This window comes from Aotus nancymaae, unplaced genomic scaffold (genome assembly GCF_030222135.1).
Source record: "Aotus nancymaae isolate 86718 unplaced genomic scaffold, 86718_ANA_hifiasm-v0.15.2.pri h1tg000031l, whole genome shotgun sequence".
Classification (NCBI taxonomy): domain Eukaryota; kingdom Metazoa; phylum Chordata; class Mammalia; order Primates; family Aotidae; genus Aotus; species Aotus nancymaae.
The window spans coordinates 1,489,879-1,514,389 of record NW_026988444.1 but is presented as its reverse complement, the minus strand read 5'-3'; the positions used below and the strand labels follow the sequence as shown (position 1 = coordinate 1,514,389).

The 24,511-nt window shown below is 47.2% G+C and overlaps 1 protein-coding gene across 1 annotated transcript in view; it reads left to right on the top strand.

Moving 5' to 3' along the window:
- Positions 1 to 24,511, top strand: part of ASB18 (ankyrin repeat and SOCS box containing 18) — a 78,081-nt gene that overhangs the window by 34,089 nt on the left and 19,481 nt on the right. Inside the window, exon 4 of the mRNA XM_021676895.2 lies at positions 16,974 to 17,478. Within this exon, the coding sequence (XP_021532570.2) occupies positions 16,974 to 17,478 (505 nt within the window). The remainder of the gene's footprint in view (positions 1 to 16,973; positions 17,479 to 24,511) is intronic.

Below are 24,511 nucleotides of genomic sequence, written 5' to 3'. Positions count from 1 at the left end.
TGAATCTTGGTTTTTTAAATCCGATCTGACATTTTCTAATTGGGTGTTCAGATCATTCACATTTAATGTAATTTTGATATGGTTGGATTCAAAGCAAACATCTTCCTATTTCTTTTCTATTTGGTTCATCTATTCTTTGTTCTCTTAATCTTCTTTCTACCTTCTTCTATACAGCACATTTTTCATGATTTCATTTTATCTCCTTTTTTGGCTTACTAGATATAACTTTTTGTTGTGTTAAGTGATTTCTTCAGGGTTTATAAGTATACATCTTTACTTTATCATGCTCTACCGTCAGGTGATACTATTCTGCTTCCTGTGTTACATAAAATCTACATGGCAGTATACTTCCGTTTTTCTCCTCCTGGCCTTTGTGCTATTGTTGGTAATATACATTTTACTTCTAGGTGTAAGTCCCACAATACATTGTTATTATTTTTGTTAAATAGAGAATTTTTTTTTTTTGCGTTTACATTCCTTTTTTTTTATTATTGCATTTTACGTTTTGGGGTACATGTGAAAAACATGCAAGGTTGTTGCATAGGTGCATACGTGGCAGTGTGATTTGCTGCCTTCCTCCCCTTCACCCATATCTGGCATTTCTCCCCATGCTATCTCCCCCCAACTCCCCACCCCCCACTGTCCCCCCACTCTCCCCCAACAGACCCTAGTGTATAGTGCTCCCCTCCCTGTGTCCATGTGTTCCCATTGTTCAATACCTGTCTATGAGTGAGAACATGCAATGTTTGATTTTGTGTTCTTGTGTCAGTTTGCTGAGAATGATGGTTTCCAGGTTTATCCATGTCCCTACAAAGGATGTGAACTCACTGTTTTTGATGGCTGCATAATATTCCTTTTCTTTTAAATATATTGAAGTAATAAGAAACCAGTGTTTATGTTTACTCATATAGTTACCATTTCCAGTTCCTTTCATTTATTTATGTAGCTCCAAGTTTCCATCTAGTGTCATTTTCCTTCTGCTTGAGGGACTTTGTTTAACATTTTTTGCACTGTACATCTATCAGTAATGGGTGCTTTCAGCATTTGTATGTTTGAAAAAGTCTTCATTTCACCTGAGTATTTCAAAGGTATTTTTGCTGAGTAGAGCATTATGAGTTGAGAGTTTGGTTTTTTTATTTTTTTCTTCTTTTTTCTGTGCTTTAGACACATAACTCTACTATCTTCTGACTTTGATTTTTTTTAATGAGAAATCTACTATCTTCTTTATCTTTGTTTTTATATCTAATGTATCCTTTTATCTGGCTTGAAGATTTTCTCTAATCACTGGTTTTAAGCAATTTGTTTATGAGGTGCTCTTTCTTTCTTTTTCTATCTTTCTTTTTCTTTTTATTGAGATGGAGTCTCACTCTGTCACCCAGGCTGGAGTTCAGTGGCATGAACTCAGCTCACTGCAACCTCTGCCTCCTGGATTCACATGATTCTCCTGCCTCTGCCTCCCAAATAGCTGGGATAACAGGTGCATGTTGCCATACCCAGCTAATTTTTGTATTTTTAGTAGAACCAGGGTTTCACTGCGTTGGCCAAGTTAGTCTCAAATCCCCCACCTCAGGTGATCCACCCACCTCAGCCTCTCAAAATGCTGGGGTTACATGCATGAGCCACCATGCCTGGCCAGTTTTTTGGTTTTTTTTTTTTAATGTTATGCTTGGGATTCATTGAGTATCTTGGGTCTGTGGGTTTATATACTTTTCATCAAATCTGGAAATATTTTGGCAATTTTTTTTTACTTTTTTTCTATACAACCAGTACTCTCCTTCAGGGACTCCAATTGCACATATACTATGCCACTTAAAATTGGTCCACAATTGGAATAATTTTAAGTGGCATGGTATATGTGCAATTGGAACAATTTGATGCAATTGATCCTGTGTTCATTTTGCTCAGCCTTTCTCTCTCTCTCTCTCTCTTTCCCTGCCTGATTAATTGATCTTCTCTTCTGAAATACCTGATCTACTTAACATGGTCAGTCTTTCCTCTAGCTTCTCAAACAGATGGAATATAGTTATAGCCACTGTTTTAATGGCCCTGACTACTAATTCTATCACCTGTGTCATTTCTGGGTCACTTATTTATTTATTGTATAGTTGGGATCTTGTTTTGCTGCCCAGTCTGGTCTCATACTCCTGACTTCTAATGATTCTCCTGCCTCAGCCTCCCAAAGTACTGAGATTACAGGCATAAGCCACTGCTCCCAGCCTCTAGGTCACTTGTGATTTTTTTTGTTTTTTTCTGTATATTTCATTGGGTGTTTGATATTTTTGTATTCCTGTCAATATTCTTGATCTCTGCTCTGGAATGTAAGTTATTTGAAAATAGTTTGATCCCTTTGGGTCTTGCTTTTAAGATTTATTAGTCAGAATTCATTCGGTGTTTGGTCTAAGGTTAATTTTTTTTCTGCTACTGAGACAACACTCATTTGGGTACTCTGTCCACACCTGATTATTTATGGGGTTTCACACTTTGGTTGCTGAGAACAGCCACTATTCCTGAACCTGTGCCTGTGATGAGCACTGCACCATTTCTGTCCTAGAAATTTTCTGGTAGAAATCCACCAGCCCACACTCTCAACCTCTATGCACACAATATATCTGACATAGTTCAGTCGGTTCTAATCCTTCCTTTCAGGTGGCTCTCTCTACAACTTAGGTAGTTTCCTCACGCCCACACACGAATTAGTATTGAGCTGAATACTCGAGGGGGCCCTCTGCAAAGTTCTTTCTGTGTGAAGCTTTCTCCTCTCCGGTACCCTACCCTACAAACTCCAGCTGCCCTGGCATCCCTAGACTTCCAGTGCCATCTCCTCCACTCGGCAGAGCTCACCAGGCTCTGCCTGGGTCCTCTTCATAGAACCCTCAGCCTGGGAGCCCAGAGGCCCTTTAGGAGGTTAAGAAATCCAATGCTGCCAATCATATTGGAGAGTAAGTTCAAAGCTTGTGACCCATTTCTGTCCTTAGCTGCAAGCATCCTCCACTTGCCACCAGGAGGTTTTCTTTACAATTATTAATCAGACAAGGATTAATTTCTACCTTGCATTCACTTCCAATTTTTGTTCTTGACTCATCTGGTAGGTGATTTGCTGGGATATAAAAAGGTGTCATCTTGTGACAAAATTATAGAAATTCCATTTATTTTGAAACACACAACTCCAAGGTCAACCAATATTGACTTCATACCTACAAGCATTCAATCACCAGTTATTGAACCCCGTGAGGGGCTGAGGCTGAGCTGCATTAGACATAATCCCTGCCCTCAAAATCCTGGCAGTTTCAGGAAAGAGGAGGGTAATAATATGGCAATGTGCTAAACATTGGGCCAGAAATATGTTAAATATATTGTGTGCATGGAGGCTGAGAACAGGAGGCTGGTGGATTTCTACCAGAAAGTTTCTAAGACAGGAAGCAGCATCAGCTTTATCAAAGGACATAAGCCAACCAAATCAATTGCAAAAGTCTTTCCACATACCAAGAAAGCAGGCAAAATTATTCAATTGTGCATTGATTGCATTCAAGTTTGATCATATTTTCATACCATACAATTTTATATCTAGATGTACATATTTTATCACATTTGAGGCCCAGGTTGCATTCTAATCCCAACACTTACTGGCTGTGCAAGATTGGACAAGTTATTTAATTTTCTTGTGTCTCTCTCATTTGTAAAATAGGGATTATAATTGAGCCTACACATAGGATGGTTAAGAGGATGAAATGAATTACTATACCTACATTTCTGAGAAGAGCACGTAGCACATAGTAAGAATTACATAGGCACTGACTGCAGTGCCGGGGCCTCATGTGCAATCACTGTGTTTCTTTTATTGGAATTGAAATTGTATTTTACTATTTCAAATGTATTTGGGGGCTTGTTATTTCTTTCCTTTATCTCCGTAGTTTTTGGCCACTTATGACTTACTTGCTATAACGTCTTTAGTCAAGAACATAACTCCCCATTATAACATGTTCCTATGGAAAATATAACTCATTTGATGATACTCCAAGTCTGAGTAGTCACCATTCCTCCCTCCCCACCTCACCAAAAAGCATGACTACATTTACTACTCTCTTGTTCAAAATGAAGTTCTTTAAATGCAACATGGTATCCTAGAACTGAACATGAACGTTAGTGAGAAACATGGTAAAATCCAAATAAAGTCAACAGTTTGGTTAATAGTCTTGTACCAATGTTAATTTCTTCATTTTGACAAATATACCTTAATAATACTAGATATTAGCTTTAGGGGAAGCTGGGTGAGAGGTATCCAGAAACTCTCTCTATTATCTTTGCAACAATTCTGAAAATCTAAGATAATTTTAAAATAAAAAGCGTTTTAAAAATCAAGTCTGCTTCATGCCTTGGTCCCCAATTCCTCTCCCACTTTATAAGATCAGAAAAATATTGCTTCTGACTAGGAAATGAGAATGCAGCACCCACTCAGAGCACAGAATATTGTGAATCTCTATAATACTCCTGAAGAGAGGCCAACAAGCTTACATTTGGACACCATAAGGAGCTGAGGCCACATGCAGACCACTAGAGCCACTCAGCTTACACACCGTGTAACAGAATCTAATACGCTGGCTTCCGTTGGTTTTACAAAAATCATACAGGCTCAGGCTACTGTTTAATAAGGACTTTTTAAATGTCTTTTTATTAAAGTGGGGATTTTAAAAATATCTCTTCTTCTGTCTTCCTCTTCTTTCTCGTTTCATTTTCTCTGTGTCACTCTATGGGAATCTTTCCCTTTGGCTGTTTAATTTGACAGTCTTGACTTATTTAAATCTGGATTATCGGGTGAAAGTTTAAGATAAGTGATGAATAAACCAGTATTTCAGGCAGAACTCTGTAACAGCTGACTTAGAATCCTTTCGATATCAATGATGACAATGGAACATGCCGGCAGGTCCCATTGAACACCTCTACAATAACACAGCCAACTACCTTGAAGGATAAAAAGTTAATAGATGTCGAAAGGGCCTGAGGTTTTGACCATGGCTTTTCAGCTCTAAAGAGTCCCCCTAAAGTTATACTCTGAGGAGGTCTGGCTTCGGGTAGTATAAACATTATCACTTTGACAAGAAAGAGCTACTTTCTCTGGAATCTTTTTAAACACAGTAGATTTTAGGTCATCCTTAATTTTTTTACCTCACAGTAGAGAGGGGGTCGCTGACCTACATACAGAGCCATTCCATTTTCTGACTCTTGATGACAATGGTCTCCACACCTAGGGACCCCGTTCTGCTCCATCCCCTTTTAGCTGGCAATTCACCATGGGCACAGGACTTTAAAACCTTTGAGTCTCTGAGTTCCTGGGATTAAAAAAAAAAAATTACCTGTGCTTCCTTCCAACCAGCAAGCTTCAGAATTCAGAATTCGACACACTGAAAGGGATATGAGAGCTTTAATCTAGGAGCCTTTTGAAGAGATTTTCCCAAAAAGAAAAGTTCCAGTAAAGTTACTGTGTTCACATTAGTAGCCTGCATGCCAGCCTCGCCCTGTTTATTATCAGATCCCTCTCCTTTACCCGTTTTTATTTGAGATAATTAAAATAAGAAAAGAATGTGTTAAAGCCCTATTCTTTTTCTTGTCTATAGTTGTCTTGATGTAAACAAAAGTTAGGATGACGTGCTTTCCTCATGGAACTTATTAATGAAAAGCATGCAAGTTTACTTTTTTGTCCCTGGTATGTTAATTCAACTAAATAAAAAATGATTCATATGGGCACAGTGGATCATGACTGTAATCCCATCATTTTAGAAAGCCAAGGCTAGAGGATCGCTTGAGACTAGGAGTTCGAGACCAGCTGGGCAACACAGTGAGACCCCATTCTGCAAAAATCAGCAAAGCATGGTGGCACACAACTGTAGTCTCAACTAATTGGGAGGCTGAGTCTGGAGGATCACTTGAGCCCAGGAAGTCGAGGCTACAGGAAGTCGAGGCTACAGAGAGTCGTGATCACGCCACTGCACTCCAACCTGAGTGACAGAGTGAGACTCTGTCTTTAAAAAAACAAAAAATAAAAATACAAAATGATTCATCAGCTGGAGTTGCAACTGTAAAAGCAGCTAATTATCTTATGGGTGGGGGAACCCAGTAGTCTCCACCTAAGAACAGGCGATTCACCTGCCTGAGATGACAGGCTCACAGGGACTGATACATAATCCAGAAAATAACACACTCTTACCACATCCCAGGTGAGTGGCTGATTGGTTATCAAGTAGAGAAGAACATGATCTTGTTCAACAGGACTTTAAGGCATCTTGAGGAATACTGAAGAACGAGATGTCAGAGAGAGGCGGCCCCCAATGGATGATTTAATATTTACAGAATGTCACACATTCCTGAGCATTTGCAAATGTCTTATTTCCTCTGAGTCTCTCAGGCCTGCAAGGCATGGTACACATGTTGGAAAACTGAGGCTCAGAGAGAATCCACGTTATGCCAGTAAGGTGGCACAGAATGGAAACCGGCAGAGCCAGGACCCAAAGCCAAAGGTTGTGAAAACAATGCTAAAAGATTGCCTCTCCTTTGTTAACTGAAGTTTTTCTTTCTTTCTTTTTTTTTTTTTTTTCAAAAACTGTCTATAATCAGGAAGTAGCTCTACTTATCTCTGGCCACCTCCCTTCAAACATGCTCTGTTACAAGTATGTCCCCTTCCCTGCTCCTTGATGGCATCCCAGGCACATTCCTCAGCTGTCTGGTCACTTGCCAAGTCCCATTTTAATACCCAAAAGCCACTCCAGAGCAAAGCAAAACTTTACCCTCTGGGCAAAAGCCTTGATCAGACATTTTATGAACAATATATAAATGGCCAATAAGCAAATGAAAAGGTGCTCACATCATTAATCATCAAGAAAATGCAAATTAAACCACAATGAAAAATTCACCATTTCACATTCATTAGAATGGCTTTAAAAAACCTGACAACACCAAATGTTGTCAAGATCAGGGAGCAACTAGAACTCTCATACATAGTTTTGGGTGAGCAAAATGATACCTCTTTGGAAGACTGTTTGGTAGTTTCTCACAAAGTTAAATACATACCTACCAGCAATTCAATTTTTAGGTGTTTACCTAAGAAAAATGAGAACATATGTCCCCAGGAAGACTTATACAAAAACATTCATAAGAGTTTTATTCATAATAGTTAAAAAATAGAAACATGCAAATGTCTATCAATAGCAATGGGAAAATGGCTTAAAAATCATGGTATATCTATAGAATTGAATATGACTCAGCAATTTATAAAAAGAACGAATTACTCCATGCATGCAACAATGTGGATGAATGTGAACAACATGATGCAGAGCAAAAGAAGCCAGATACAAAAGAGTGAAACATTTGAGAAAATGCAGAATTAACCCAGGATGAGAAAAATCAGCACAGTGGTTGCCTGTGGGGGTTATGACTGACTGGTGGTAAACACAGGAGAAATTTCTGGCAAAATGGAAATATTTTACATCTTGATTGAGGTATTGGTTACGTAGGTATTTTCCTTTGTTGAAATTCATTCCATTGTGCTCGTAAGACCTGTGTGTTTCTGTGTATGTACCTCACAGAAGATATTGTATTAAACTATACATACATACCTACATGCATGCAATGTTTCTCTCATCCAGTTTAAAGCTCCTCCCACCTCACCCTTACCTCTGTCTAAGAAGCCAGTAGAGTCTTTTATTTTCCATTCCTTCCTTTTCTTTTCTCTCACGCCAATGCTCCTGAGTCTTCCTCTTCTTCTAGTATATTGGGACCAGGGGATGAGGGAAAGAGAAAGAAAAGTTATGCATGCCTTATTGAGGAAGGGACACCAATGAAGCTTCCAGAAAGACAGGTGCTGCTTAGTGGGCATGTGAGGTGTATTAGGCCATTCTTGCACTGCTATAAAGAAATACTTGAGACTGGGAAAGTTATAAGAAAAAAAGCTTCATTGACTCACAGTGCTGCAGGCTGTACAGGAAGCATAATGCTGGGATCTACTTCTGGGGAGGCCTCAGGAAGCTTTTTACTCATGGCAGAAGGCAAAGGGCAAGCAGGCACACCACACAGTGAAAGCAGGAGCAGGGTGGAAGGTGCCACACACTTTTTATTTGAGACAGAGACTCGCTCTGTTGCCCCGGCTGGAGTGCAGTGGCACCTTCTCAGCCCATTGCAACCTCTGCCTCCAGGGATCAAGAGATTCTCCTACCTCAGCTTCCCAAGTAGCTGAGACTACAGGTGTTTGCCACCATGCCCAACTAATTTTTGTATTTTTAGTAGCGACGGGGTTTCACCATGTTGGCCAGGCTGGTCTCAAACTCCTGACCTCGGGTGAGCCACCCACCTCGGCCTCCCAAAGTGCTGGGATTACAGGCGTGAGCCACCATGCCTGGCCGCCACACACTTTTAAGTAGCCAGGTCACCCGTGAACTCACTATTGTGAGGAGAGCACCAAAGGGATGGTGCCAAACAATTCGTGAGAAATCTACCCCCATGATCCAACCACCTCCCACCAGGCCCCACCTGCCACAACATTGTGGATAACACTGCAAGATGAGATTTCGGCAGCAATAAATATCCAAACTATATCACAGGGCAAACAGTGGAGCTGACTTTACAAATCTTGTTCACTAAATCATTTTTCAGTTTGCCAAGGTGCAAGGTTCCATTTACAACGGGGAGAGAATTTACCCAGAACATCATGGTCCACCACAATCATCCCACACTTCAGAAAAACATAAGACGGCAGTCACTGCTCCAAGGAAAACCATGGTGATAGAAATGGCCAATCCATTTCTCTCTCAGTCGCCCTCCTACTCTGAAGGATTTGTCTGTTCACATCAGCCATTTCAATTGTAAACGTTTATGTTTGATAGTCTCATAGCTTAGCATCCCAGGAGAAGGGGAGAGAGAAGAAAATGCAGAACAGAAAGGAGGTGGGTGGAAGGTCCCCAAAGGAGAGCCTCAGCAGAAGGTCCAGGGAAATAAAATGGAACTGCTCCTCCATCAAAATCGTGGAGCTGTGGCTTCCCCGTCCTTTACTAGAGTCAGCTGGGGCATAGAGCCATAGGAGGGAACCTCTCTGCAGCAGCTTCATTAGAAAACACGGCTCTGTTTTCCTCCCAAGGCTCTCCCCCAACCTTGCCCCCACAGGCTGGCACACGCCCAGCATTCACCCTTGGACCCAGCCTTCGGACCCAGCAGCCACCCTTCCCCTGGGATGCCTCTCTGGCCCATCTGCCTCCGTGTCATGTCTGAGGAGGAAAAGCAGCAGTAACAATAATTCAGCAAGACAAGCTCATAACACCCAGTACCCCCACTGAACACACTGTCTGCCAGCAGGGATTCCAGCAGCAGTCACGTGACGAGAACAGGAGAGGGAGGTCAGGATGGCCCAAGGACTCCAGCGATTTCCGGAGACAGGTGCTGTATTAGCCCATTTTTACGCTGCTGATAAAGACATACCTGAGACTGGGCAATTTACAAAAGAAAGAGGTTTATTGGACTTACGGTTCCATGTGACTGGGGAGGTGGAAGGTGAAAGGCATGTCTCACATGGCAGCAGCAAGAGAGAGAAGGAGAACCAAGTGAAAGGGGTTTCCCCTTATCAAACCGTCAGATCTCGTGAGACTTACTCACTACCACGAGAACAGTATAGGGGATATCACCCCCATGATTCAATTATCTCCCACTGGGTCCTTCCCACAACACACGGGAATTATGGGAGTACAATTCAAGATGAGATTGGGGTGGGGACACAGCCAAACCCTATCAGATGCTTAACATTTCCAACCAAATGTTCAGAAGCAAGGTCCTTTTCCCCACCAAAAAAAAAAAAAAAAAAAGTGACGTCTGAGTCCTGAATGCAGCCTTATTTTTAGCAGTTGTTTGTGGTGTTGTGGTTGCATTGCTCAGTCAGCATCATCTTTTGGTGGCTGTGGAGTTCCTGTATCCACCACTGGATAGTGGGGCTGGAGTTCACATCCCAAACAGGACACACTGACTGCAAGGCTACCATCCTCTGCGAGTCCCTTCCCTTTAGACCACTACTTAAACCTCACAGACGAACTCCTCACCAAAAATGAGGGAGGATGCCATCTACCATACCAGGCAGCTGGGAGGACTGGGTGAGAACCGGTTACTGTACCGCCCCATAGAACGAGGTCCATGGGTCGCCCTGCCCTGCCTTCAGCATCCTGTGAGTCTGTCCAGGAATTCCTGTGGAATGATAAAAGAAACAGGCCAGGCACAGTGGCTCACACCTATAATCCCAGCACTTTGGGAGGCCAAGGAGGGCAGATCATGCGGTCAGGAGATCAAGACCATCCTGGCTAACATGGTAAAATCCCATCTCTACTAAAAATACAAAAAATTAGCTGGGCATGGTGGCACATGCCTGTAGCCCAGCTACTTGGGAGGCTGAGGCAGGAGAAACTCTAGAACCCGGGAGGCGGAGGTTGCAGTGAGCTGAGATCACGCCTCTGCACTCCAGCCTGGGTGACAGAGCAAAACTGTCTCAAAAAAACAGAAGTAGAAGAAGAAACACTTTTCCCTGCCTCGAAAGGAACATGGCACATGATCTCTGCTTATCGAATGAATGAAAAGGTCAGTGATAACTTATGGTAAATGCCTAGAACAGAACCTGCCTCAGACAAGGTGCTTAACAAATAGAACCAGTGGATTGAGAAGCCACACGGAGCAATGAGAGCTCTGCTTTGCCACTTCCTGGCCATATGGCCTTATGCATATCACTGGCCTGTAAAGCCTCAATTTCCCTAACTGTAAATTCTACCTACAATGCAAAGTTGTTGCAAAGACTAAAGATAAATATTTGTTTAAAAAAAAAAAAGTTAGCTGGGCATGGTGGCAGGTACCTGTAGTCCCAGCTGAGGCAGTGACTCGGGAGGCTGAGGCAGGAGAATTGCTTGAACCCAGGAGGCAGAGGTTGCAGTGAGCTGAGATCGTGCCACTGCACTCCAGCTGAGGGGACAGAGAGAGACTCTGTCTTAAAAAAAAAAAAAAAACTACCAAGTACGAGGGAATCCAAAGACGTTTTTAATTCAGAACCAGGAGGCAGAGAAGGAGCATTTCCAGGGCTTTGAATAAAGAGGGTGATCAGGAGGCAGGAGAGACGAGAGAATGGAAGCCTGGACACGCTCTGGCTGAGAAGCAGCATCTGGGCGGAGCATGCAGGGAGCATGGAGGCTTGGCAGGCAGGTGAGGCAGGTGGGAGCAGGTGGGTGAGACAGCTGGGGAAAGGAAGGAGCGAACAGTGGGAGAGCCCAGGCAGAGGCCTTCAGGCCTTGTGCCCTGGGAGGGGACTAGGAAAAGCCAGCACTTTGGGAAGGTGCTGGAGGGTGGACGGGAGGGTGTTCAAGGAGTGGCCGAAGTTCCACATCCCCCACTCCCTCCGTAGACATGAACTGGAATGACATTGATTCAACAGTCCTTGATGGGTTCAACTCTATTAACTGCTGCCTTTTGGCTCAAGTTACTTTTCCTTTCTGCTGTCAACCCTGGGCCCCTGTAACAGCCTGTCATTGCAGTCATTATAGAAGACAAAGAGGGACCCGGGGATGAATGTGTTTGTCCAAGTTGCTTCATACCAGAGGACGCTGAGACAACATGGTGTCTCCTTAATCCTTGCAAGATAAAGACAAAGCTGTTCTGACATCCTCAGATGGGAATTCTACCCTTGGATCCCAACAGCGACTGTTCTCCCCTGACCCCAGGCCTTTCTGACTTCTGCTTGTCTATCAGGATAGCAGGAAACCCACTCACGAAATCTTGCCCTGGAGTCAAAGGCTCAGCTAAGGCTGGGTCCCACACATAGGCCTGCAGAGGCTTAAGGGATGCCTTCCCTACTGAGCTGTTTCTTCTTCCACTGGTGACACTGATACAGAGAAAGCACTGAAATGACACAGTGTGCTTTCCCCACTGGGCCATTTCTTCCACTGGTGACACTGATATGAGGGATTGTGTTTCAAGGATGGGCCTGGGTCCTGGGGTCAGGTCTGAGAGGTTCCCACAATCGTTTTCCACTTCGCTTATCACCAAGTAGCTCCCAGCCAGCTCAGCCCTCTCCTCTCCTCACCTGCTCGTGGGCATTGCCAGATGTATGGTCCAAAATGCTGCTTATACCTAAACAGATCAATGGGAATTTCAGGAGTATTCTGGGAAGCTGGAAAGCCAAAGGGATAGTCTTAGAATCCATGAGATGTTGTGGAGCAGGTAGGAATGGTTTTATTATTAATTACCTTTGTTGTGCTTCTTGTATTAAACTGCACCTTGACTTATTTTGGAAAATTTGAAAAATACATGCAGGCAAAAAGGAAACAGAAGCCCCCACTACTCCCATCATCCAGAGATAAACACACATTGCCCTCTCAATTCCCAGGTTTTTTTGGCAGGGCATGGTGGCTCATGCCTGTAATCTCAACACTTTGAGAGGCCAAGGCAGGAGGATCACTTAAGCCCAGGAGTTTGAGAGCAGCCTGGGAAACACAGCAAGACCCCATCAATACAAAAATAAAACAAAAAATTTAGCCGAGCATGGGGGCCCTCAGCTATAATCCCAGCTACTCAGGAGACTGAGGCAGGAGGATTGCTGGAGCCCAGAAGTTCAAGGCTGCAGTGAGCCATGATCACACCAGTACACTCAAGGATAAATGACAGAGCAAGACCCTGTCTCTAAAAAATTAAAATTAAAATCAATTAAAAATAAAAATTTCTGGTATTCCTATACGCATAGGTATATTTATCCTTTTTCAAAATGGGCCTGTACAGTGGTGCTATTTTGTAACCTGATCTGTTCACATATCCACTGCAAATACATTTCCATGCCATTAAACAGGCTCTCTCACCTTCATTTTTAATGACTGCCACTGTGCACCAGCAGAGACGTGCCCCAGTCAATTTGTTGTTTCTTTCCCGTGCCTGTAGTTCTGCAACTTACACCACTGCCCACTCTAAAAACGTGCCAAGGTTTAGCCAATTAGAAGCTCTTCATTAAAAATGAAAAGGGCATCTGCAGCCTTCCAGAAGGCGGGCCAGTGTCCTCATTCCTCTGAAAGGTATCTGTGTTGCAAATAGCAGCCTGGCCATTAGCCAGTTATGCTGTGCACGTGGAAAAGGGGACTGGTCGTATTTTCCTGTGGACTTCTTTAGAGAGACTGAGCTCCTTAAAAAAAGAATTATTTAAAAGAAGAAAATGTTTTGTAATTGTTTGCAAGTGCACACAGGCTCAATGGCAAAATAAGATGAAACCCTTGATTTCTAATCTCCTGCTGCACTGTTCAAAGTTCCTCCCAGAGAAGCAGGTAGGAAGCAAAGTGAAGCCCTGTGACTGTGAAATGTGCACCCTCTATTAGCCAGTCCTGGTCCCACAGGACCCCACATCAAACTGTGCTTGTTTGTAAAGATCTTTCACTCAAGACAGACCACTTCCCAAGACACTGCTGGTGTAGAAACTAGACAATCCAAAGGGAGAATTTAAAACACTGAGAGCCTCTAGGTAAAAATATAAATGGATTGCCAGGTACGGTGGCTCATACCTGTAATCCCAGCACTTTGGGAGGCCGAGGCAGGCAGATCATGAGGTCAGGGGTTTGAGACCAGTCTGACCAACATGGTGAAACTCCATCTCTACTTAAAAATACAAAAATTAGCTGGGCGTCGTGGCATGCACCTATAATCCCAGCTACTTGGGAGGCTGAGGCAAGAGAATTGCTTAAACCCAGGAGGCAGAGGTTGCGGTGAGCCGAGAGCGCGCCATTGCACTCCAGCCTGGGCAACAGCAGGAGACTCCATCTCAAAATAAATAAATAAAAAATATATATATATGGATTTAAGGGCAGCTCGGAAACCCTCAATGGATGATCTTGTTCAGAGACCCAGTTAGGTCAATATAGTAGGAAAAGCAGCGGCAGCATAAAGAAAAACCAAAAGATGTTACTTGCTGGAATGTGTTTGTCCAACATGCTTTTAGGGAATACCAATAGTGTGATAGGTACCGGGAATCAGAGATAACGAAGCCTCCATTTCTACATTCAAGGACTTAAAGGTGCCAAGAATTCTTTTTTTTTTTTTTTTTTGAGACAGAGTCTTGCCCTGTCACCCAAGCTGGAATGCAATGGTGCAATCTCAGCTCACTGCAACCTCTGCCTCCAGATTCAGCCTCCTGCCTCAGCCTCCTGAGCATCAGGGATTACAAGCATGCACCACCACGCCTGGCTAATTTCATATTTTTAGTAGAGACGGGGTTTCAACATGTTGGCCATGCTGGTCTCAAACTCCTGACCTCAGGTGATCCACTCACCTCGGCCTCCCAAAGTGCTGAGATTACATGCATGAGCCACTGCGCCCAGCCCAACACATATTGGAAATACGGCATGACCAACATGGTGCCTGGGCACACAGTGCAAGGCACATGACAACACAGAGGTATGAGCCCTCTGCCTGGTGGCACAGGAAGGAAAGATGGGACTGTGTGGGCCATCGCGTGCAACGGGCAACCTGGAAGGAGCAAGCAGAGGGCATGGGGCCATGGCACGGCAGGGTGCGCTCTCAGCACTACACCTGATCAGGTAGAATTGAAGCATGGAGAGGTGGAGCCTCAGGAAGTGAACCCGGTGAGGCCCCCAGGAACTGGATCATGCTGTGTCCTGGGTCCTGGGGAGAGCAGCATGGGCTTCACCCAGCAGGCAGGGGGAGCAGTGGGGCTGTCAGAAGGCACATGTCTGATTCACACTGGAAAAGCTCTTTCCAGGTAGTATGCAGCTTGCTAGATTGTAGCAAGGGGCAAATGAAGAGACTCATAAGCATTCAGAGAAACGACGTGGCCTCAACAAAGGACACTGACCACGGGAGGAAGCAGTTCAGGAGATGAGATGGACCCAGAACGGCTCAGTGACCAGTTGAAATGGGGCAGGGGACAGAAGCACAGGAAAATGGCAAGGATCAAGTCATCTAGAGCAAGACCCCAAAGAAGCCAAAGAGGACTGACTCTGGGCCAAGATGATGGAGAGGGAATGCCTTCCTTAGGTGTGGGGAAGAGGGAGGCAACAGTAGTTGTCAGAACAGATTCTGATCAGTGTTGAAACAGAAGTGTTTGCAGAAGGCAGGCAGGTGAGGGAGTTCCTGGGAGCCGCACCCTGAATGAAGCCTGTGTAGACAGTTGAGAGGGAGGAGGATGGCAAGAGGGCAGAAGCCTGAGGACAACAGTCAACGTCAGGAGTGGTTAGTGAAGGGCAAGGCATGAGGAGGCGGCCTTAACTCTGAAAGTGTCGGTTAACCGAGGCCCCACCGAGACCAAGGCCAGCTCCATGAACGCTGCATCCTCCAACAGGGCTCAGCAGCCCGGCAGAGAAGAGAAGCGGGGCAAAGAACGGACTCCGGCTTGAAGACCCAGCCATTTGAGTAGTGGATGGCCATGGTCCCCTCCATTCAAGGGAACTGACGATGTAGATGAGGAGGTGACTGCAGTGCTGCCCAGGAAAGGAAATGAAGCCAGGAGGGGTTGAGAGAAACAAGGGGTCCAGGGCTCAGCTCTCCACAGAGCAAAGATGGCAAGTAGACCAACAGGCATCGGGGAGCTAGGGGGACCGGGCTGTGGTCTGAAGTCGGCATGTTTGCAGACTTCCAAGGCTGGAGCGGCCTTATCAATGGCAGGTGACCGTGGGAGCAGGTGGCTGAAGTTGGGGGTGGGCTTGTGTTTTTCAGTGTCCACGAAGGACAAGGACCAGCAGAGCGGGGAGGTCTGTATGACTATCTTCCTGCTTCCAGGCTGAGGCACACTTCTCACCAGGTACCTGAGTCTAGGCTGAGCTGTTTAGAGTGCTCCCAGAGGATGAGAGAGGCTCTGAGGAAGAGTTGGTGCCTGGGGTAGAGGAGAGTCATGCTCCTGGAGGCAGCAGAAGGAAGACACTCACCTCTGGGGGAGCCCACAGGCTCCCATGGAGTCTAGAAGCTCCTGGAGACCACTGGGGAATGTGGGTGCAGCCAATATCCAATCTGTTCAAGGAGAGTCGGTTGGAGCATAGGTAGGCTCACTACATGGCATGGCTGTGCTTTCCACCTAATGCTCCCCGCACTGTCAGAGGACAGATCAGTGCCAGCCTGAGTCAGTGCCAGCCTGAGTCAGTGCCCTGTGGGATGGGGAAAGTCCCTTCGTGCAAGGCAAGGCTTGCCTACACCCTCACAAAGCTGAGCGGTTTCCAGGAGAGCTACATGGGGGCCGGGAAAGAGTCTGACCCCCAAGGGCCTCTCCCTAGAACTGTGACTGCCAAACCCTTAACTTCCAGGTGTGACAAAGATCCCAGGTAACCAGGGCATGGAGCACTGTCATTTGAACCACATCACATTCCCAGGGTAGCTCTAAGCAATTACGATTTCCTCATAAACTGTTAACTCTGGGCCAGGCGCAGTGAGTGGTTCACACCTATAATCCCAGTACTTTGGGAAGCCAAGGCGGGCAGATTATGAGGTCAGGAGTTCGAGACCAGCCTGGTCAATGTAGTGAAACCCTGTCTCTACTAAAACTACACACATACAGACACGCAAAAATCAGCTAGGCTTGGTGGCATGCCTGTGGTCCCAGCTACTCAAGAGGCTGAAGCAGAAGAATCGCTTGAACCCACGAGGCGGGTTGCAGTGAGCCAAGTTTATGCCACTGACTCCAGCCTGGGAGACAGAGGGAGACTCCGTCTCAGAAAAAAAAAAAAAAAAAAAAAATGTTAACTCTGCACATGGATTTTTATGACATGTCTTTGGCTATTTCTACCACTTGGGAACTGGTTTTGCTATAATCTTTTTTTTTTCCCCCAGCTTAGTTTGAACTCCCAGAGCCTTGGTACGGGAGAGAATGGAGCATGTCTATTTATTTCAAAGGTCACTCTTGATATTGTGGAGCAGCAGGCCAGGGGTGGCGGGGTGCGGGCCTCCTGCGGGGCGTACTGGTGACGGGCCCTGGCCTCCCGCAGGTGCGCGCAGGCGCTGCTGGAGCACGGGGCCTCGGTGCAGCGCGCGGGCGGCACGGGCCTGGACACGCCGCTGCATGTGGCGGCGCAGCACGGCCTGGACGAGCACGCGCGCCTCTACCTGGACAGCGGGGCACGCGTGAACACGAGGAACAGCCGCAGGGAGACGGCCCTGAGCGCGGCCTGCGGGGCTACACGGAGGCCCGACGAGCAGGGGCGCTGCCTGCGCCTGTGCGCGCTGCTGCTGCGGCGCGGGGCGGCGGCTGACACGCGTGACGAGGACGAGCGCAGCCCGCTGCACAAGGCCTGCGGCCACGCGAGCCACGGCCTGGTGCTCCTCCTGCTGCGGCACGGCGCCGACGCGGGCGCGCTGGACTATGGCGGGGCCTCGCCGCTGGCCCGCGTGCTGCAGACCGCCGTCTGCGCGCCCCAGCTTGCCCCACAGCGCACGGTGCAGGCGCTGCTCAACCACGGCTCACCCACCGTATGGCCCGACGCCTTCCCCAAGGTAAGGCAGGACCCAGCCGGGCTGTCACATGCCCTGGAGCTTTGCCACGCAGTGACCTGCCTGGGAGCCCGGTTGCATGCTGCGCTCTCAAACTGTAATGGCCCAGGCACCCCTGGGGACGTGTAAAAATGCAGAATCTGTTCAGCGGGCCTGGGGTGGGAGAGGCTGCATTGCTAACAAGCTCCTAGGTGGGGCCTAGGCTGCTGGTCCTGGAACCCCACCTTGAAGAGTGGGGCCTAGAAGCCTTCTGGTTAGAACCGCTAGAGAATTAAAGGTTTGCATGTCAAGAATGCATCCTTTCGGAGTAGTCACCTGGGGACGGACGCCAGGCGCTTATTTCGATGATGCAGTCGGAGCTCCAAATATTTTGGCAGCTCATCTTTAGGTGTAATTTTCAGAATGATGAAAATCAGTCTCTTGTCGCATCTGGCGTTTGATCTGAAACGAAATTACCCAATCTGATCACCCACCTTAATGACAGCGCTTCGCAGGTTTGCAGACTTCTCTCATTCGGTCTTCACCGCATTGCTGTGAAACACGAGAGGCAGGGGACGTTCTCCCTCTGCCTGGGTCTCAGCCAGGCACAATCCCCTGTCCAGGTCACCGCAGTGTTGGTACCCCACCCCCGTTCTGCTGGCTCAGCCTTGCAGACTTGACTCTCAGCAACTCATCCCTTATTCCACCTGTCAGATCTACCCTGAGATAATAATGATAAAAAATAAAGATTTCTCACCTTAGAAAATACCCAGAAGACTGAAAATGTTTCCAAAATATTGGTTGGAATAAGAGGTTGTCCTCCCCAAACGACTTCATTGAAGGGAAGTCATTCCATGAGAGGTAAATTTGAAATTTACAATGACTGGGTGTGTTTAATTTGAAAGTTATCTCCATCAACCAAGGCTCATCACTCATAGGCATGAGACATATTTTGGCCTGATTAGTTTTGAACAAATAACTGAAAAGCTAATATTCAAAAGGACAGTGTTCTCAGTGGTCTGAACCATCAAGACCTGAGATTCACACATTTCTCTCAAATGCTAACTCTGCACTATAGATGCGTTCAGAGGCCACTGCGCTCCAGCCTGGGCAACAAGAGCAAAATTCCGTCTCAAAACAAAGACTGTGTCTAGGAAAGGTTAGGAAATCCCCGAGACAGCTCCCCAAGTGTTTCCTTACTTGCCAGACAGGGTGGCACTTTCCGGACGCTGTCTCCCCGCACCCCGGGTAATTGTCTTGCGGTGCTCCACTAATGCAGTGATTTCAACATGGTGGACTCCTGAAAGGGAAGAAATGCTAGCGTTTCTATGTTCTGTGACTGCTACCTTTTTTATTTATAATTTACATCTTAATGTTTCCCACTATTAGCAGGCTTAGTTCATCAACTTATAACATGGAAACAAGACTCACCCACTGCCCTTCCCAGGCACATTATGTCTGCATTAAACCAATGCACTCTTCAACTCTTTCATTTGAAACTGCATAAAGAATGGAAAGAGGCCAGGCATGGTAACTCACACCTGTAATCCCAACACTTGGGAGCCTGACGCAGGAGGATCGCTTGAGTCCAGGAGTTCAAGACCAGCCTGGGCAACACAGCAAGACTCTAGCTCTACAAAAAAAAAAAAAAATTAATTAGCTGAGCATGGTGGCATGCACCTGTAGTCCCAGCTACTATGTAGGCTGAGGCACGAGGATTGCCTAAACCCAGGAGGTGGAGGCTGCAGTGAGCTGTGATAGCAACACTGTGCTCCAGCCCTGGTGGTTGAGCAAGACCCTGTCTCCAAAAAAAAAGGAATGCAAAGAGAAAACAAACTTTACAGGATGGGTCACAAGGGGAAAATATCTGGGGGGCAATTTTTTTTTCTGACTTACTTCTTCAGGACAGAATGGGGCGATTTATTTTAAAGAAAAAAAAAAGGAGTCCATATATTTCAGTTGTGACTAGAAGTAATCCTTTGTTAGTCTGGAAAATATTTCAGTTTGAGTGCTCTCCGACCAGGCTTTCAAGTCCTAGGGGCAGCCCCACAGACATCATTTCTTGGAACAGGACCTCTGAGCCCTGGACTCTGCTCCAAGGCTGTAGGAATTACCCTGCCCTGGCTAGAGATGTAGGGCAAAGCACAGCGCCTCCTCTCCGGGTGCTCAGTGGCCCTGTTCTGGAATGGGATTCCCAGCACCATGTCGGCCACACAGGAATGGGGTCAGTCAGTGGCACAACTCATCCTCCATTCAGATTGTGGGTAGGTTTCAGTTTGGGGACGGTTTGTTATAGCTGGAGGTCAAGAAGCCTTGAGAAGTGCTTGACAAGGAATCAGTTCCTACCATCCTGGAAGGAACTGGAGTTTTCTTGAGAAATCTTAATACCTTGAGGCTTTCACCAAAAAAGCATGCTCACCACCGCTTCCCTGCACATAGCGCCTGCAAGCGCAGACCTTCCATCAGTGTTTGTTGAATGAATGAAAGGGATTCCAGCCACTCTAGGCTCATGGTCTGCATTAAATCTTTGGAAATAAGGATTCCACCTCTTTGTGCTGGGATCCCCTGAAACTTCCAGTGGATACACCCACACCTGGCCAGGAGTGGATGGCGGATGAGGATGCATTTTCCATGCTGAGAATCCCTTAAGCAAAGGCAGCAGTGCCTGTAATGTTCTAGTCTGGTCCCCACAGCCAAAGCAAACCACTCTGGAAAGCTGGAGGCGGCCTCTTCCCCCACCCAGTCTCCCTGCAAGCATTCCTCCAGGGATGGCACCTAATCATATGCGACATCAAAGCAACAGACCCAACAGACGCTGCAGCTGGCCACAAAGATGCTGGGCAGGCACCACACGGGCGCCATGGCGAGGCAGGTGCAGAGGCACCAGCACTGTCACAGGGCACGTCGTCCGTGGGCAGCAGCCGTACTGTGAATAGATGTAAAGAGACACCCGTGGAGCACGGAATTACTGAGGCAAAAGGTTTCACAGCGAGCTTATGACATAAATCACAGCTCCCCCATGCCCAGACAAAGGCACCATCACCGCGGCAGGCCGACACAGGGCATCCATCCGAGCCGGCCCAGTGCTCTGCAGCGAGAATCAAAGCGGTGTCACGGCTTCGGAAGCCAGTATGTTGACAGTGCCAGGCCTTTCTGCCCGGCTGACCGCTGGTTAACACTGCGGGCAGGGACAGGGGGCTGAGGGCAGGCAGGCACAGGGGGCAGACTGTGGATTCTGACAGGTTTAGATTCTGGAAGGTGTCAGAACCTTCCAGAAGGGGGCTGGGCCTGTTGTACAGCAGGCAAGAAGGCGGAGAAGCACACACAGGTGTGGACTCGAACTTGTTTGCCACCTGCCACAGGTGACTTTGTGGGCTGGATGCTTGGTCTGGATAAAGGGCTGCGCTCAGGTGTCTCTCTCCTTCAGCCACTCCTTACCTGGAAGACGAATTTGTGAAACAGTCTTGAAGTCCCATGTGATCTTTTTCCAGGGAAACACTGCTTCGCTCTTCTTGCCTCTTTAAAGAACACATTTCTGGTTCGACTCCAGACAATGTTGGAGAATCAAAGAGTATGGGAAGGTGTAAGTCCAGCCCTGCTCCAAGAAGGGACATGGAGCTGGAAGATAACAGCACCAAACCAGGGCTCACACCCCTGCCCTCCTCTGCCTCCTTCACAGGTGTTCATTTGGAAACCCTTGAGTCACCGCTCAGTTTATGTGGCCAGCTTTATTTGTCCCCGGATTCACCTGACACCCATCCATGAACACCTTTCATTTGCAGTCGGTGTGTGTGGCCAGCACGCTCCAGCTTCTCCTGCCCTGTCTCCTATTTTGTGCAATTTCCCAAAGGCCCCTCTGTTCCCTGCGTCACAGAGGTCAGCAGCAGCCCGTGGAAAAGCGCCTGCCGGGGGCTATAAAGAGTTCAGACTCTCACCTGGCAGAGGAGATGCCCTGATCACAAAGAGGGTTTTCTCAGGGTAAGACTTATGGATTGCATTCCGGGTCTGGGGACCCGCACGATTTTCCCGGATATGTGAAACCTATATATGCAGAAACTGCATGATTTGTGGTTGAGAGGGGCTGCATCTGCACTCTCTCCTGTGTAAAAATGAAATACTAATAATACTGCAAACTCAAACTTGTCCACCAGTCGGGGAGGTGCAGGGAAGGCACCAGTAAAGAACGAAACCCCCAAACCACGTAGGCACCTGCCGTGCTTCCCAGGGGTGACCCTTAAGTGCTTGTGTATTCTTTCAACAAACATTTTGAGGGAACTTGGGTGCTTGGTACAGGAGTCACAGTGAGGAACAGAAGCATACGTATTTCCCGACCTGGGGGAGCTGCCCGTCACGTGAATCAGACAAGTGCACACACCAAAGTGAAGTTGCTGTGGTGAGAGGTGCTGCAAAGCCGAGGCTCACTTCACCCTGAAAGTACAGAACAGGGGTTTCACCTGGCTGGGGTTGGGGTCCGAGGCTCCCTCAAGCACATGATGAGGTGAGCTGATATCTAAAGGCTAAAGACTTAGCTATGTGAAGCAGAGGACAGACATTCCAGACAGAAGTCCTGGCAAATGTCCTGGAGCAGGACAGGCACTGCGATGTGTGCAGCTGGAAAAGTGAGCCAGTCACGGGAGAGAAAACAGCTGGGGGGCACCCACTGAGACTAGGCAGCCAGGCGGGGCCGTAAGGGTCTGGGCCTTTGCCTTGGGAATCTAGTACATCATTTTAAGGAAGGAGATGACATCATCAAATCAATGTTTTGGAATGTCTATGCTCAACATAGAGAACACACTAGGTAGGGGCCAATGGAAACCACAGGCTATAGTGACGGTCCAGGTGAAGGATTCACATGGCTTGAATAGGGGGATGAAGCGTGATGCAAGAATAACAGATTCCAGGCCAAGGGCATTGGCTCATACCTGTAATCCCAGAACTTGGGGAGGCACAAGGATGGCTTGAGCCCAGGAATTTGAGATCAGCCTGGGCAACATAGCGAGACCCCATCTCTAAAAAAAATTAAAAATACATGACCTGGGCATGGTGGCATGCACCTATAGTCCCAGCTACTCAGAAGGCTGAGGCAGGAGGATTACCTAAACCCAGGAGGTGGAGGCTGCAGTGAGCCATGATTGCAACGCTATACTTTAGCCTGGGCGACAGAGCAAGATCTTGTCTTAAAAAAAAAAAAAAATTCTAGAAACGTCTGCAAACCTCTAGTCTTGTCTCAGCTTCTGAGCACTAACTATACTAAACATGGGGACCTAAAGTTTACTTTTTTTTTCAACCTAATTACAGAATCAGGTAAAGGGACTTTGCTTATCCCGATCCACGGGATTTCTAGTGGGCGATTTCTGGGGTAGCAGCAGTCAAAAACCAGGGCTCCCCCTCCCATCCTCACAGAGCCGGTGCGCCCGGTCCCCGGTGGGAGGAGGGAGGGGGATCGTAAGTAGGGCGCCTGTGTTTTTCTTGCTCTTGTTTTATTTCTCCATCTACATATAAAGCAATGTGCCTGTGTGATTCTTCCCCTTAATTTTCTTTCTGCCGCCTCATTAGCTGAAGAGAGTGCGTGTGGACACTAATGACATCAGCATGTCAGAGTAATGTGGCAGCCGCCTCTCCGCAGACAACAAGGAGGCAGCGGAGATTTTTAAACTGTGTTGGCGTAAAAATAATGAAGGCAGCCAGCTGCCTGGCAAACATGAGGGGGCACGATGCAGAGGCCGGGGAGGGGCAGGGAGCCCCAGAGAGGTGGAACAGAGGAGAGACAGAAAATGAATTCCCAGAGACAGGCAATAAGACTCTGTCACAGTCTGTGACCCAGTGGGGGAGGGGCAGGAGGAGGAGGTGCTTTGGCTCTAAGGGAGGGCAGCTCTTCCCAGGGTGGGGCATGTCTGGGTTACCTGCGGTCCCTGGGAGCCGTTTCACTTTTTGCAGAGAAGCGACAGGGCCAGTGGGAGGGTTACTGGAGGGTCGCAGTGAGCAAGGCCTGAGGACGTGAGCATCGCCTAGGGTACCAGATAAATAGCAGAGACTCCATCCCGAGGGGTCCAGCGCGAGCCGTTCTTAATGGCGTGATTTTCTGCCAACACAGAAGGGGATGATTGATATCAGAGACTGCCATGCACGAGGAAATGGCATGTCAGTGGGGCTTGTGTGAGCCAGAAATACCGACACGTGGGGCACAGAGAGGGACCAGGCTGGTGAGACTGGCTGGGGAGACTGTGCCGGCCCAGGCCACCTGCCGGGCATTCCCTCTGAGGTTCAGTCTCTCTGTGTCTCTATGTTCATGCTCTGTCTCTCTTTCCCTAAAGCCTGCTAAGCCTGATTCAGTGACAGTAATGGATGAGAAAAAAAATAACTGGGCGTGGGGAGGGGACCAGCAATAATAACTCTTACCTTAATATGATGCCCAGTCTAAAAAGAGCAGCTCCTGTCTAAAGAATACCTTCGAAGGCACAGACAGAGGAAGGAAGAAAGGGAGGGAGGGAGAGAGGAAATCCACAGCAACAGCAACCCTCACGTGTAAGTCTAAGGAAGACCCCGAGCCAATGTCCTTCTGCGGCACAGCTGTAAGTTTCCAGGCTGTCAGGCAGACGTTACCAATTAAAAAAAAAAAAAAGCCAGGGGAAGGCTGTGGAGCCAGAGTAAAGTACAGAGCTGAAAATTGAAGGAACCCACGTTGCAGAGCAACCTGCCAACTGCCAGAAAGAGGTGGCAGGAGGAAGCCTCCAGGCCGAAGCTCAAGTCCACTGGGCAAACCATCCGACTGGGAACAGGGCTGGGCCAGGCCCTCGCCCCCTCCCTCCACGCTGTCCCTCCACAGTCTCCCAGGTGGGCACAGAGCAGGAGCACGGACTTCCCCTGCATGCTGGTAAACTTCAGGTCCAGTTCTCTCCTTCATCAAAGACGAATAAAGTGAAAAAGGAATGGATTTATGGAAGAAAAGAGGATAAGCAAAGAAAAATAGGACAGCATCTAGAAAACAGAAAGGAAATCCAAGAAAATCTCAGAAAATATGTACCATCCTCTGTGGAGTGCCAGAAGACATAGCCTC